General features: G+C 37.5%; 1 protein-coding gene across 14 annotated transcripts in view; it reads left to right on the forward strand.

Annotated features, from left to right (window-relative positions):
- The window catches only part of DNM3 (dynamin 3), a 178,725-nt gene that overhangs the window by 36,102 nt on the left and 126,650 nt on the right, over positions 1 to 15,973 (forward strand). For 9 of the 14 annotated variants that reach the window (XM_065072196.1, XM_065072198.1, XM_065072187.1 and 6 more), the window contains exons 8-14: positions 662 to 797; positions 2,132 to 2,199; positions 4,217 to 4,355; positions 6,123 to 6,209; positions 8,596 to 8,666; positions 12,256 to 12,304; positions 13,930 to 13,959. In XM_065072196.1, coding sequence (XP_064928268.1) covers positions 662 to 797; positions 2,132 to 2,199; positions 4,217 to 4,355; positions 6,123 to 6,209; positions 8,596 to 8,666; positions 12,256 to 12,304; positions 13,930 to 13,959 — 580 coding nt within the window. Of the gene's footprint in view, positions 1 to 661; positions 798 to 2,131; positions 2,200 to 4,216; positions 4,356 to 6,122; positions 6,210 to 8,595; positions 8,667 to 12,255; positions 12,305 to 13,929; positions 13,960 to 15,176; positions 15,195 to 15,973 lie in introns of all 14 variants that reach the window. The other 5 variants (XM_065072194.1, XM_065072197.1, XM_065072195.1 and 2 more) reach the window with 2 other exon arrangements.

A 15,973-nucleotide genomic window follows, 5' to 3' on the forward strand; every position in this document is an offset into this window, starting at 1 on the left:
CAGTGGCTTGGTTCACATATGCTATTGGACTGTATCTTTTTGAAAGATATTAGAAAGATCAAAAGGTCATTGTGGAGAAGGAAGTTCTCCACAAATTATATCTTTTGCTGTAAGATTGGAGATTTTTGCTTGTTTTGATCTGTCTCATTGAGCTCTGCAGTTTCTGTAACACCATCTAATAATGGGTGTGCTTTTCTGTTCAAATACAGTACGTATTATAACTTACACATTCAGGAATTTTGTTTGCTTATCCTACTAAGAAGGCTGCTATAACTTTTTTTTCTCTTAAAAATAGTTTAAAAATTACGTGTACAATTATTGTGATAATAGATAAAACATGAATGTAGCCTGGTACCATGCTGTATTTGTAGCTGACTTTAATATACAGTTTAATAAACAGTATTTTTTAAAAATACAACATTTTTTAAGAAATAATATACTGCTCTATGTCCTGTGAGAGAGAAGGGGTGTGTATAGTTACGGATTTTTAGGGACTGGAAGCTTAGCTGAATGAGTTGTTATAGATACTTCTGTTGATTCCTAAACATGTTTTAATAGGTACTAGTCGTCACATAGAACTGAAGTAAGAGTTGGTTGTTGAATGTTGCTTAAATGGTTGTGTTTGTTTTTTGGGTGTTTTTCTCCCCACTTTGAAATTTAGGATGGTACAGCAGTTTTCTGTGGACTTTGAAAAAAGAATCGAAGGATCAGGAGATCAGGTTGATACACTAGAACTTTCAGGAGGTGCCAAAATCAACCGCATTTTCCATGAACGTTTTCCTTTTGAACTAGTAAAGGTATTTATCCATCTTGATTGTGTGCTTTGTGTTTTATTTATGTGTTCTTATGTTCATACTGATAGTAGTAAAGCCAAGATAAGGTCTGATTAGAAGAACATGCACTTAACTGTGGAAGAAATTACGTTAAGTGGTAATTGAGACATTTGGCTTCATTTCTGGTTTTGGATACTAAGACATGCTAAGAATTCTGAAATATAGGAATTAGAAAATAATTATATTCCTAGTTCTTAAAATTTTCCATGCTTTTTTAATTGTTTTATCACAAATGGCATCTTCTTCCTGGTTAGATGGGGAGGCAAACAACTATAGTTGGTAAATTTAAGCTATTGTGTTCAAGTGGCTAGTAGAGTTGTGGAAAATAGCCATTTTCTGTGTTTTCAACTTCCTGTGTTCAAAGCATAAAACCAAAGCCAGCTTTCAGTCCTACATTTTCTTAGTGAGAGGTGGAGCAGAAGCATATTTGGTGTTCTGAGATAATACTTCTCCTCTTGCTATATCTCTTCCTGCTTACCCATCCTTTGGGTAACAATAAACAGAGGTCCAGTGGGGTGTGAACTAATGAAACCTGAATTTCTATGAATGTATGTTATATATTCTTTGATATTTCTTTCACTGCAGTGACTTCAGCTTCCCCTCACCATGAACCCTACTGTTTCTCTAGCCCCCATTCTTTTACACTTTTCCTAAACCTCCTTTCTACCTGTTTTACGTTCAACTGCCTTGACATTCCCCAGCTTTCAGCTGGATAAGAACAAGACAGGGTTGTGGCTGGTTCCAGGGTTTAAATGTGGTAGGTCGTCTAGCAGTCCAACAGCACAGCTGACAGTTGGGCTTAGGTAATGACCCTTCTGTTTGTGACAACAGTAACTTCTCTTCCAGCTAGCTGGCTTTCAAGAAGCTTCAAGAAAAGCTTTATAATTCATCACTGAGACCACTACTCTCTTAAATTCTGTTGAAAAACAGTGAACTGGGAAAGGGAGGATAAATGGACCGTGATTACAGAAGTTGCATCACTTTAGGAAGCGGGGCTTTAAAAAAAGTTGCATCTTCCAAATGCTGTTTCTGGCTTACTCTGTGAGCTCTGCAAGATCATTCCAGCTGTTGCTATATATGGAATGGAAGGGCACATAATTTTCAACAATCCTTACTGCTGCCTGTAGCCTTAGTGTTGAAATATTCTAAAATACTTATGCTTTGTTTAGTGTAAACACAAATTAGTATTTTTGCCAGTTGAACTTGCCTGTCCTCCAGTTATACTGGGAGAGGTAATATTTTTTGTTTTATTTATAAAACTGACCCTAATATGATCTCGTATGCTTTTGTTCTTCTAGATGGAATTCAATGAGAAGGAACTGCGGAGGGAAATAAGTTATGCCATCAAGAACATTCATGGTATCAGGCAAGTGCTCCCATGTTTTCAAGGCCATTCACATTGTAGAGAGTGTAGTCTCTTGAACCTACAGGCTTCCTGGTTATCGACTGCTAGACTCCATTGCCAACACACTGCTCCCAGCAGCTGACCTTTATCATCTTCTCCTTCACACTTCTGTTTTTCAGGTAGCTGTTTTGGGCCAAACAACTGATTTGCCTGAAGAGTTTTAATTTACTTAGAAAGGCTAGAAAATTATTTTACAGAGGAAATCAGTTACTTTTTTATTTTCCTAGTAGAGTCTGCAGTTCTGGTGCACCTGCATTCCTGAAAAATCATAAGTTTTAGAGGGAAAACTTTTGCCTTGGTATAGGACAAAACTTTCAGCTTGTGTTGCAGCAGACTCCTTGCAGTATCTTACTCCCCTTTATTCTCAACTGTTTTTTGAAATGACTGATTTACAAGTGACTTGGCTGAGGTTGTGGGTATGTCTGCAGCATATTTTTAGGTTTGGGAAGAGGAGGTATTTGGTTTGGAATGACCCTTTTGGAACCATCAGTCTGTTTTGGAGGGACACTTTATCAGACACACACCCATTTTTTGTTCTTTCAACAACAGAAGACATTCCAAAAGGCTTGGGTTCTTCTTTTGTGGCTTTTACCTCTCCCTACCAACTTGTGATTACATAATATGTTCTGAAAGCATTGCTTATAAGTTGTGTTGTTCTTAGTTTTCTTGAAAATGCTCTTCATGTTACTGGTATAATTATGTTACCAAGGTGACTTGGTTAGCGTTCTGCCCTGAAACTTTGAAGCAATAGAATTCTCTGCACCAGCAAATGATGAAATGAGAATGTTATGCAAATTGTCTGTAGACCTTATTTGAATAGCATGACTTGTCAGAGAAATGAGCACAAAATAGACTACTTGAACTTTTCCAAAGGTTTGGAGGAACACATATTTTAGGCCAAGATAAAGGGCTGAGATTGAAGGGCACAAACAGAAGCTATGCATTAAGTTGGCTATGCCTTTACTGTCACATGAAGAAGATAATGAACATTTATTTCCTTTTCTTGGTCAATTTAAGGAAGTACTGAAGTAGGTCTTGCTTCGTATTGCTTAGAAATCCTTATTCACAAGGAAGTTTACCTACAAGATGCACCAAAACTCCAAGGCTAAGCGGTTTCTTCTTGGGGATTGTGCAATTGAAGTCATGTGCAACTCAGCTATTAACCTGCTGGGAATTACAATATTTTGTGATCTAAGATTACATTACAGTGAACTCACAGCCTGCTTCCCCAATATATGTTTTAAAATTAGGTCTTAAATTCTCAAATGGATGACTCCATTAGCTGCGGTGCAGTATTGGAAATTTTCTGGACTTACTGACGGAAAGGTCTTGATGAGGAATTTGTGCTGGCAAGCTGATAAAGCTGATAGTTTTGGGCATGTTTTTATAGCCTGCTTTTTTAATGAATCTTACCATCTGCCAAAATATTATAGGCCTTTGCAAGCAATGCTTGAAAGAGAAGTAAGGCTGATTTGTTTAGATCTGGTTCTGTGAGTTATCTGTTATATAGGTTTATATACCGTGCAGTGACCAACTATGAAGTTCTCCATATAAGACTCTGAGTACAGGACCATGTTTACTGTTGTGAGAGTGAAGTACAGCTATATGATTCTTACAAGTTTGCTGTGCAAATAATTGTGTGTGGAGTGCTGCAGCTGCCATTCATCTCTTCTCTAAGGTTTGATGCACTGCTGAAGAGGCTTTACTGCATTATATTGGTACTCTTTAGAGTTCTTGCAGTCATTTTCAAGTAGTAGGGCATGTTTCTATTTTTGTATTCTTACTCACAATTACACTTTGTTTTTTCAAGGGAAAGGAGCAAATTTAGTTCTGTTGAAGGCTGTTTTTGTTAGAGATGTTATTGCTCAGCTGTAAGCCTCTGAAACTGAAGATAGGCAATTCAGTAAAAAAAAAAAAAAAAAAGTCTTCCTTGCATGATTCTTTTTTTACCATCTTACATATTCTTTTATCTCCACAGAACAGGTTTATTTACTCCTGATATGGCATTTGAAGCCATTGTTAAAAAACAGATAGTCAAACTGAAAGGACCTTGCTTAAAAAGTGTGGATCTTGTGATGCAGGAGTTAATCAACACTGTCAAGAAGTGCACTAAAAAGGTAACTTGCAATTAGATCTGGTAACATAAGTAGAACATAAATATATAGTAGATAATACAAAACCTGTCTTGCATTTTACATTATTTATATTATTATAAGAGATTTCTGATCTAGTATGTACAGAGTAAGACACTCTAAAGGAACTGCAACTTTTGCAAAAGTCTAACCAGTGTAATGCTGAAAATGTTTGTTGGTTTTGATTCCTATGTTTTGAATATATATGCACCTCATGATTGGAGTTATGTTAAGAGTTGCTCCCAGTTTCCATGTTTTCATTAGTACTGGAAATGGAATATAGGCAGCAATTCTGCAGATACGTAAATCAGGAAAAAGTACTTGAAAGTTTTCTCTTGCAATGCTAATAAGAGGAAGAAACAGTGAAACCTTTATAGCGCAAAGGCCTCAAATGTGTTCAGAGACATCTATCTAAGAGAGAAAAATACTCTTTGTATATTGAAACTTTACTGGGTAGCACCGCAGTTCTTTGTGATGTAATGGGATCGCAACTTCTCCTGTGCTTTTTTCATGCACAACTCTGAAACTTCTGATCTCCAGCTGTCAGGAGGTGAGAAGTGGACATGTAGGAGTACTTCACCGCCCTTGTATTTGTATATCCTGACTCACCATCTTGAGAGGTGTTTAAAAGATGCATAGATGAGGCTCTCACAACATGGTTTAGAGGTGGACTTGACAGTATTCAGTTAATGGTTGGACTTGGTGATCCAACCAAAATGATACTGTGATCATTGCATTAGTGTTGACAAATGAGCTTTCTGCACAAAAATGTCGAACGTTTAATGGGAAAGAAGTCCTGAGTGTAGAATCTCCTGGTGTGAAAGCTGTATGCATCAATTAAGCTTTAACTCAAGATCCTGCAAATATAAAAATTAATACAGAGGTTCATAAAAACTAAATGTAGCATTATTATGAGTATTTGGGAATGGTTTTCCTGAAATGTGTGCTTTCCTACTGTGTTAGAGTGCAGAGTATGTTAATAGTAGCAAGTACAGGAGCAGTTCTGGGATGTGAGCAGAGGTATGCTGAAGTTGTTGAGAAATATCCTGTCACAAGCTTTGCATTTGTCTGAATAATGCAATTTTTTTTAGTATTATTTTTTTTTAAATACAAATGCGCAGGTAAAGGAGCTATTGTTTTAAAAACAGAAAGGGGTTACAGTGTTTTGACAAAGATCATCGAGAGGTGCATTCACTGCAATATTTTGAGCAGAGTTTTCAGGTTTTTTCACTTTTGTCAATGTTTGGAAGATACGTAACTTGAATTAGTTGTGCGAATTCTTTTCCCAGCGCTATTGGCAAAATTTAGTGCTGTGTTTTGCTGTTCACATTTTTAAGTATTGTTACTGAGATGTCAAGATGTTGCCACAAGGTGGAGCCTTCAAAGAACAAGAATCTTGGAAATTATTTAAAGCATCACTCTGCCATTAGGCACAGCAGAAGAGAGAGACACAGAGAAACCTCACCCCAAGGCTGATAAGCTCTGGTTCACATGTCAGAAGTGTCTTTCCTCCGTGTTCCACAGGGAACAAATCCAACAACACCACCACAGAAACAATCCAACGGTTAGGTCTCTCCAGCTTCTATGGAAAATGACCATTAAAAGCAAGTGACATTTGCTTTGTAGTGTAGTTTACTTTTAGCCCAAGCATTCATAATAATAGCTCTCCTCCAAAGGGGAAAGCTGGAGATTCCTTTATTTTCTACTGCAGTCACTCTATGGGTGTAAATTTCTATTTGCTTTACTTTTCAGTTGGCAACATATCCAAGGTTGTGTGAGGAAACAGAAAGAATTGTTGCCAGCTACATTCGTGAAAGAGAAGAGAAGACCAAGGATCAGGTGAGAATAAATAGGAGACCTAGCAGTCTGGAGAGATGTGTGGATGCAGAGGAGGAAAGTTCTTATGTACAAAGTATAGGAAGAAAATGAAAGATTTTGTTTACTATTATTATTATTTTATTATTTTTCAGCTGTCTGCACACTTTTAGAAGGGGAGAGAGAGAAATAATTGTTCTACCATTGAACTTTGACAAAGGAAACTGGAAGTGTTAGAGAAAATACTAATCTGGTCTCTCAAGATTAGGATTGGTGGCTTAAAGTAGCATTGCTCCTGTACCACAACAGCTGTTTGTGAAAAATGGATTCATTATTAAACTAACAACACACACACAGAAATACCCAACCTTTTTTCTACTTTGTTTCCAGGGTGTTTTTTTAACATACCAATCCCATGTCCTAATTACAGTGAGGCCCACAAGCAGTTGTACCAGGACTCTTGCAGGAGTGACAAGCTTTGTAGTGGATGTGTGAGCTCCAGCAAGCATTGGCTGCTGAAGTTCTGTGTTGCTAAACAATAGCATCAGCACGCGGGCTGAGCCATGCAACTTGGCCCTGTCTGTCTCTGAGCCTGTTAACAGACTTGCTGAGGTGTGTAGTGTAGAACCACTGGGACTGACCTGAGGGCTATTGTATGCTTTCAAAGGCAGTGTCTCAAATCTGAAAATTAATATAAAGTAATTTCTCCTTTGGATTCTAAAGTGAACAAGAAAAAGATTCCTCCTGTGGCTGTTCTTAGAAGGCAGGGACTGCTATAAAGTTAATAATTTTGGGTTGTGGTTTTTTAAACTTGGAATTTCAAGAGTTTGTTAACCAGCACCATTCCATGGATGTACTGCTTTTCTGACCCTTTCTTTCCCTGAAGTTAAAAAAAAAATAAATATCTTAAGAGAAACTTACTTAGAACATACATCAACCAGCTCAGCAGTCCAAATCCAGGAAACTTCAAAGCTTAGATTACATCTGAAAAAATCCACTGGAAGTGGAAACAGGAATTATTGTCTGGAGAGTGCAGAGTGTGACAACAGAAATATTTGGGGAAGGAGGGCTAGGCAGAACTCCTTAGTTCTAGACTCCTGGCTCTCTAGTCATGTCCCTGTGTGAGCTCGGGAGCTGTGCAGCGTGTCCTGTGCTGTGAATGTAGTCTTAAAAATAATTCTTAAAAAATTGTATTTTCTGGGCTTGTACTTGCAGAGTGTTCTAGTTAGCACACTCAGTTATTTCAAAATTTGGAAGAAGATACAAGTCACTTAAAATAATTGAGTCCTTTTTCTTATTATTCTATTCCTCATTATGTGCACATAGCTGGCAATTTCTCAGAACAAAGTACAAAATACCAGCTTTCTGTAAATGCCAAGAACTGTTCAAATAGGTTATTGTCACATATTCACATAATTATTTATGCTGTTAGCAGTTATCATGAATAAACGAAAACATTAGTGAGGATATTTACAGAGGTAAGAGCTAGACCCAAATCCTCACTATTTTTTTTCTCTGAGTGAGGCACTTAATATCTTCTGGAAATTGTGAAGAATTTGGCAGTGATGCTGTGTTTAAGGAGCTGTACAGTAATAACTCTGTATATTTTGAGGAGATTAAGTTCTACTATTTGGTAGCGATAGGTTTCTTCCTTGCTCCCTGCTAATGGAAGTCTGAGAAGATGGATGGAAAGTGCAGTGTCATGTGTGTTCAAGAAGCTGTTCAAGGGTGAACATGAGCTTTCTCTAGTGTCTTAGCAAATTCTTTGCCAAGTTACATTATCAAGTTTGAATCAAGTTCCATCTCTGGGCTATTGGAGGCCTGGCGAGTGCTAAGTACAGAGACCATTCATTCTGTTATTTCATTGACTAGCTTATCTTGCAAGCCAGATGTGTGCACCAGAATGGCTGGCTAGTACCCAGACTGTACATTTTTTGGGACAGGGCTTGCTTACCTATCATTTCTTTGTGGAGTGCCTAACAAAAATTTAGGTTCCCTGATTTTAGGTTTAAGGTTTGGGTTCCTTGCTGGCTTGGCTGGAATGCTACAAATAGACAGAACTTTGCTAAAATTGCAAAACGTAGAGCTAGAATGTTATTAAATGCTCTCTGGCTATGTATGATTGAAATTAATAAAGTGGACAAGGGCCAAGATAGTGGGAAAAATGAGATCTGTCAGGAAAAAAATAGGAAAAGGTAATGGCTCTTCTGTAGTGTAGCTTATTAAACAAGCACATGAACAGAAGTGGTAGGATTTAGAAAATATTCTTGCTTTTGGCTTGAGTAATTATGAAAGGAATATTCAATAATGCAGAAAACTGAAAAGTTCTGTTATTTTCTCTCATTCTTCTCCTTGGTCTTTCTCCCCTGCCTTACTCACCCTGTTTTTTCTCTCCCATCTCCTTTAATAGGTGCTGCTGCTGATTGATATCCAGGTTTCTTACATCAACACCAACCATGAAGACTTCATTGGTTTTGCCAAGTATGTATATAGAGACTTTGTTATAAAGATACTGTCTGGTGTTTTTTGTTTCGGTTTGTTTTTTTGTTTCGGTTTGTTTTTTAAATAAGTTCAAAACACAGGTCCTGAAGTGTGACAGTGAAGACACAAGCTGCAAAGTCCCGAACATGTTGGAGAATGCTCTTGTCAATATACATGATATTGAACTCTGTCCCACTTGTAGGGGATTCTTCACCTCAGTTCACATGACTAGTTTCACTGAAGCTGAAGCTTATGTCTTGGTCTGGAATCACATGCAACTCAGGAAGTAGCTCTGGCAAGCTAATGCCTCCACTGGATTCATTTTGGGGCCACAGAAATGTATAATATTGGTGGTCTTTCCACATTGTTGTGAATGCATATTTTAGGAGCTGGGATTCTGTGTGAAGCAGTTTTGCTCAGAGTAATGGATGTCTCAATTATAAGTGTGCCTGCTGTTTGGCTGTAGAGAATAATAGTAGCGGAATGCCCTGCAGGGCCTGGTTTGACGTTCTCCTTGCTTGATTGAAAAGACTGTGAGAATATTCTCCAGAATGTTCTCCCTCTGCTTCCAGCAGTTTGTGCCTCAGGGACTTCGTACCAATATTTTGACACTAATAAAAACGTTAAAGATGTCTTCACTCTTTGAAGAATAAATGTTCCTTCAGTCATATTCGTGCCATGTTTGCCATAATAGTTTTTTGAGTCACAACAGGTTTCACCCATGTGGGATGCTGGCAACAAAGTTTGGCACCACAATATGTATTATACTATGGCCTATTCTAGTTAGCACTGTGAAGGAAGTTTTCCATGTTTGGCAGTGTGCCTTGAAGGTTTAAAACATGGAGTTCAGTAAGCTAACAGGGGAGCAGACAATGCCAGGCACTCTTTATGTGTTTGGTCTGAACAACTTTCTATAGAGTTGTTTGCAGGTCCTAGATGTCTTTATCAGTTCTCTTGACAAATGACAGGATGTTGTAGGAATGGTAGCTGGCCTTCTAGAGGTCAAGATAATGACCTGCTTGCTGTTTACTTATCTTCATCCTTTTCTGACAGGAAAAAGCCTGCTAAAAACACTCCATATATGTTAGTGGTGTGAGGTGTGACCTTGGGAAGTCACATAGTCCAACCTCCTGCTCAGAGGAGGGTCAATGCTGAGTTGAGACCAGGTTACTCAGGGTTTTGTCCAATCAGATTCTGGAAAACTTCCAAAATCACAGGTTCTCCAGCCTCTTTATGCAGTGTGTTCCAGTGCTTGCCTTTCTTCCTGTTAAAAGATTTTTCCTTTTTGTCAAGTTGGAACCTTCCATGTCTTAGAGTTTTGAATTCTGGAATATCAGGTATATCTGGTGCTATTTCGTTGTCTCTCCCCTGGAAAAATCCCCCTCGTGGATGCTGCTGCTGGGGGGTGTAGTTCAGTCTGGGGTCCTCACTGCTGTGTCTTTTCCAAGGAATTGCAATGCTTGAGTTCAGTTTCTTGGGAAAGCTGTTTTTTCTTTTGCAAGTTGAGATCTGGAAATCCCTAGCCACTGTGTGCAGGTTATAAGCAGATAACAGATGGCTCTTCGCTTATGTTCACTGATAAGTTTAAGCAAGCGTTTATATAGGTTGGAACTGGTGGGAAGAGAAGTATCTCTGTTGACTTGTGCTCAACTAAAAAACTTGGATAACTGGGAATAATTGAAAATGTAAAATGTGTTAATTTATGAGCTAAAGAGTAGAAAATACACATTTTAAACTATAATCATACTATTGTTATAGTGGAAAATGAAGTAGTTTTTGTGTACCATATAAGCTTCTGTAGTATCTAAACATCCTGGACTATAGATTCCCCAGACTGCCCATTGCATCCTTTCTTTTGCTGAGTCTTCTAGCCAGCTGTCTCCATGTGATTGCAGTGTTTTGTGAACCTTGTTCATCAGAATGAGAGCAAAAGACATTTCAAACTACCTTGCAGCATTGCAGGACCTAAAGCAGGTACAGTGCAATGTGAATTGACTTGAGAAGGATTTAAGAATGCCAGTTTTTAGGACAACTTTGCAAAGTTATGAAATAGTGAAATCTTAGAATATTAATGTGCAGGGAATGAGTAGTAGAAGGTTGGGGTCGGGTTTGTTTCCAGTTGGTGTAACTCAGATAGAACTACGTGCTTCAATCTACATAAAGGGTAATTTGTATTCAGAACAACAAATAGAGGACCAGTTGGTAGGCTATTACTAAAAGGTGTGGGTTTCTTAGTATGATATTAGTGTTCTAATTAGCTTTCTTAAGGTGATAAAAGAAAATAAAGAAACAAACAAAACCGATGCCAAACTGAAAGAATGGCAGTTGGGTTTCCTAAAGCCATCTCGTGTGTTTCTCAGTACATCAAAATTGGTGAGAGGTTAGTGCTGGGTTTTTTGTGTGCACATAATTTGGTAAAATTTATGCACCAAAGCTTATGCATCTCAGATGATGCACCAGAGACATGCAGTGTTATTTGTTCAGAAGGATCTAGATGATTGAGAGCTAAGGCCAGCGAATAGGCACATGGAATAAACACCCATTTGGATATTCTCACGAACAAGTATGGTCTGACAGGATCAGAATTGGGACAGGGCTGAGTCTGGTGCTTCAGCAATTCTTTGGAACAGCAGCTGTGCACAGAAGAGCTGCAGGACTTGTCCATGTGCTGTGATCCAAGCACATCTTTCTTACTCTTTCAGAGCAATGTTTGTAGCTGATCTAATGTGTATGCTTCTTTTTCAGTTAATCAATGCCTGATGAAATGGTATAATCTAATCCAAACAAAACTTCCTGTCACCAGTGGCCGCTCTGGTGGTCAAGTAGCCAAAGCCTGCTGCCTGAATGCTTTTCTTTCCTCTTCCCAGCAATATTTTAGTGTTTTGGCCCAACAATTACAAACCACCACATAATGCAAATGCTTTTAGAATTAATGGCAACTTGTATGTGTTTGAGACAGGAGTGTGTTTTGTTTCAGGAACTGGGATTAACAGAATTCAAGAATTGGGCAAAACATTTAAAATACATTTTAATTTCAAATATACTCTATTCTTATAACATTCCAGCTTCTTGAACCGGCTTTGTGACAGCTTCATCCATTGGTTATATTTACACTCTCAAAATGCATATAAATATTAGAATAATTTTCAAAACAAATTGTCAAGACAAAGCTATTAAGGAGCCTCCAGCAGGGGAGAATATTGTTGTAATGCACTAAATAACATAAATGGCTTGCTTTTTGTCTCTCTTGAATATTTATAGAGGCTAATGTTTCCAAAGTTACCCACATGGGTCATAATTTCTTTGTGCTTTTAGGAACCTTTACCAAAGCAAGTAGATCTTGTTACAATGGAGGTGATCAGTAGAAGTCATCTGCTGTGCATGTCTCTTCTGTGCTAAGCAGGCATTCCCGTACTATAAGAAAAAGTAGTTGAAATATGCACATGTGCGCAATGATTTTTGCTGTGTTTCTTTATTACGCTAGCTTTTTGTGCTGCAATCAGAAGTAACCTCCTGCTAAAATCTATTCCTTGGGAATGGGCTTAGTTGGAGTTTCTTCAGTATAACTCTTTATCTCTGCTTTCCTTAGTGCCCAACAAAGAAGCAGTCAGGTTAACAAAAGTGCAGTGGGAAATCAGGTAGGCACCTAACAGAGAATGGATATTGGCATGTGCAAGTTAATCCAAGCTGTTTGGTTTTCTTGGCTGTGTTTATTTGTTGCAAGTGTATCATTTACCTTTTCTGCTTCAAACATATACAAAATGCGTCATCATCACCTCATATTACTGAATTTTTTTTAGAGCCACCTGACTTTCATTGTTATCATTTATTAATCTCTGCTACTGCTTGCACTGCTGGTTGGTTGGTGTCTCCCCTCCCATGCAGTTTAGTGTGTCGAATCTTTCATGTTACACATCAATGTATTTTGTCATTAATTGTAAACTTGTGAATTGCAGAATCCAAATGCTGGTGAGTACTTATTGTGTGTGTTTTGTCATAGTTGTTTTACTAGTTCTTACGTGTTCACAGCTTAATAGCAGTGAAGGGGCAATTCAGCAAGTAAAAGCGGATTTGCCTTTACCGCTGCTGAAAACTTTCAGTTGACTTCGCAAAGCAAACAAAGAATAACTGATTGATGGACTCATTAATTAGAATTTTCACTGAGATTCGTTAATGGAATTACTTGTTTGTTTCTTTTTACCACATAAGAATATGGGATTGATTCTACAAGATGCTAAGTGCTCCCAAGCTTTGCTTCTTTCTTTGCTTTTGTGTGGGCTAGGGGTGCTCGGTACTTCACAGGATCAGTCCTGTTCTTTATATGAGATAAAAATAATGAAAATGCTACAACTCTGTGGGTTTCTGCTCACTTTGAGGGTTTTGCAAAGTCTTACACAGAAATAAAATGCTATGGAATTAGAACGTTCTTTAAAAGTGTATAAAAAATCTAAGTAAAAATGAGACAATGCCACTTTGTATAAAATATTACCTGACTTAAACATCTTCCTAATCTGTTAATGTGTAATTTGGTCAAACAATGCTTAGGAGTGAAAGGTGAAGGTTTTCAAATGTGACCACTGAGTTTAGATCCCTCAGGTGATAAACCTTGAGATTTCAGGAAGTCTCCTATTCTGCTGTTGTAAATGAGAGTTCTAGCATTTTTTTTAAAACCTAGTTGTGTTTTAGGGGATAGAAATCCAACCTCTTTCTTCCACCAAGAAATTGCTAGTTATTTTTGAGATGTTAGTTAAAATAATCCATTACTTCTTGGATATGACCGTCCCACAGAGCCTTGCCAGTGCGAGTGGCATTTTTGATGTAATATATGGTTTGGACTAAAATGGAAAAAGTTGAAAGGTTTAAACACTGAAATGGCTTCAAAGATGAGGCTCTCTGCTCTGAGGAGAAAATTCCTTCTTATCTAGCTGTGCTGGAACATGTGTCAAACACAACCGCCATCATCACTTTGGAGTGTCCCATAAAAGAAAGATCGACCAATTATCTAACTCTTCAAAAATACACAAACAAAAGGAATGATTTTTTTTTTTAAATTAAGTGAATGTTCTCTCTCTAAAGAAGTGGAGAAAAAACTTGGCATTTTAAATTAAATGTTGAAACTGGATTACTTTTGGTATAAAGGACTTTGCTGAACCTTTTATTTTGAAGATAATAAACAGATATTTGTAAGTTAATTGTATGGAGTTGAAAAGAATGAGAAAACATTTCTGAAATAAAACTTCATTTTTGCAATTTGCTATTTCAGGGAACCAATCTACCGCCTTCAAGGCAAATTGTACGAGCTAAGTTCTGTAAGCTTTATTGTTGCTTTTTCATTTAGCTTCTCAAAGGGCAAAGTTTGTCTCTAACTCATTGGTTTGTTGAGTACTTGCTACTAAACTACTTAACGTTAAACAGTCTTGTCAGTAACAGTTCCTCCACAAAGTATAATCGCAGTTCATCATTTAACTGCTACTAACCTGCTGTTATAAGTCTGAACTAGTATGACTTAATGTTATAGAAAACTTTGAATAAAATCAGTATTGCATAACTTATAGTTTCTCGAACTAAAATGACTAATTGGTGTTTCTTTTATTATATAACTGGAAAGCAGTATTTATCTGTTCTAAGTGCCTCTATTCATAGGAAACCTTTTTGAAAGGTGGGCAAATAAGTTTCTGGTAACTGAAAGGAAGCATTAGCTGTTGCTTAAATGAACATGCTCTTTTTGGGGTACGGGTACTGTTACTGGTATTTTGTTTATATGATGGAATTACTTCTGCATAGAAAAAGGGAGATTTATTAATAGGCTTAGAAATATTTAAGCCTTTGTAGCATTCTTTTCATAGCAGCAGGAGGATCAATACATAATGGACAGACTTCTTTCTAATCCTTCCACTTTATGAGTAAATAAATATGTGAATGCCTTTAATATTGCTAATTAGAATGAATTGTCTAAACAGCAGTTAATTTTATAACAAATCACTCCTGGTTCCATGATGGTGAGGTGTAAGAAGTAAAACTCTTTATGATGTGCATCCTTTAGTAATATCTGTGATGAAAACATATACATTTTTCCAATATGTTGCCACATGATCAAATTATATTATATCCATTTTAATTTCAGACAAACTTGAACTAATGTTCAATAAAGGAAAAAGGACTAGGCAGCACTGGTTCTAACAGCAGTCGAATTGAGTCTCTCAGAAGCTCAAGATCATTACGTTTTCCCAAAATAGTGGGATGCTCATTTGCAATCCATTGCTTTTCTTTTTTATAACTTGCTTTGAACTGGAATGATGCAGATAACTATTAACTGTGTCTGTGTATATCAGAAATAAGATGAGCACAGCAATATTGCTTTTTTTGGAAGAAGTATAATGCCAATTCCTCTTAACATGTTTTTGCTCCTCTTTCCTCTACTACTAATTTATCCTCTCACGCTTAATCTTTGGCCTTTTTTGTTTGTCTTTTCTTTGCTACCGCCTGAGGTTTTGACCTGACTCCACAAAGTTTCTTTTTAAGCCACAGGTTAGTCTGTCTTCTAATTTGCTTGAAATAATCAATGTAATGCTTGGGTTTACACGGCACACTAGCAAGATCTGGTTCCTGAGAGCTGACTCACTCTTAACTGTGTATTTTGTGTGTTGAGATTTGTTTTGGTGACTAAAACTTAGTGTTTAAAGCTCCCCTTCATGATAAACCTTTGAAGGTGAAGGTGTCATTGCTCCATGTGCCCAACTGATACTCCATGTGTGAGAATGCAAGATAATCAAATTATAGAGGAGTATATATAACTTATATGAAGTCTGTTCTGTGTTTTACTTTTGCAGCAAAATTTGCTGCTGTGTTTGAAGTAGCCTCTGTAATTGGAGAAGGGGCTTAATCTGAACTACAAGATTCCAGTCACTGTCCAAGTGATTTGGAGGTTTGGGTTCAGAGGCTTTGTTTGACCTGCTTCTTTTACAACATTACACCAATAATGTACTTCACTTGTTCCGGACACAAGTAGCATTCAGACCCCATCAGTTGGCCTGAACTATTGTGCTAATAAGTAACTTTTCCCCTAGTAACCTCCTGTAAGCACACCCCCTGCCCCCCCCCCCCCCCCCCTTTTTTTTTTTTTAATTCCTGCTTTGTAGCATACTCTGCTGCTTATTTTCTTCAGATATACTTAAACCTTGTCACCTTGCATGACCCAGGGAAGAAATGTGTTTACAAGTAAGATGGAAATGGAAACTTGTGCCATGGTCAGTGAGGTTGTCATGTTAAGAAGTGTTGGTGTTTCTGTAAAGGTTGTGATGCCCATG

The sequence above is a fragment of the Columba livia genome, chromosome 8 (genome assembly GCF_036013475.1).
Source record: "Columba livia isolate bColLiv1 breed racing homer chromosome 8, bColLiv1.pat.W.v2, whole genome shotgun sequence".
Taxonomy (NCBI): Eukaryota; Metazoa; Chordata; class Aves; order Columbiformes; family Columbidae; genus Columba; species Columba livia.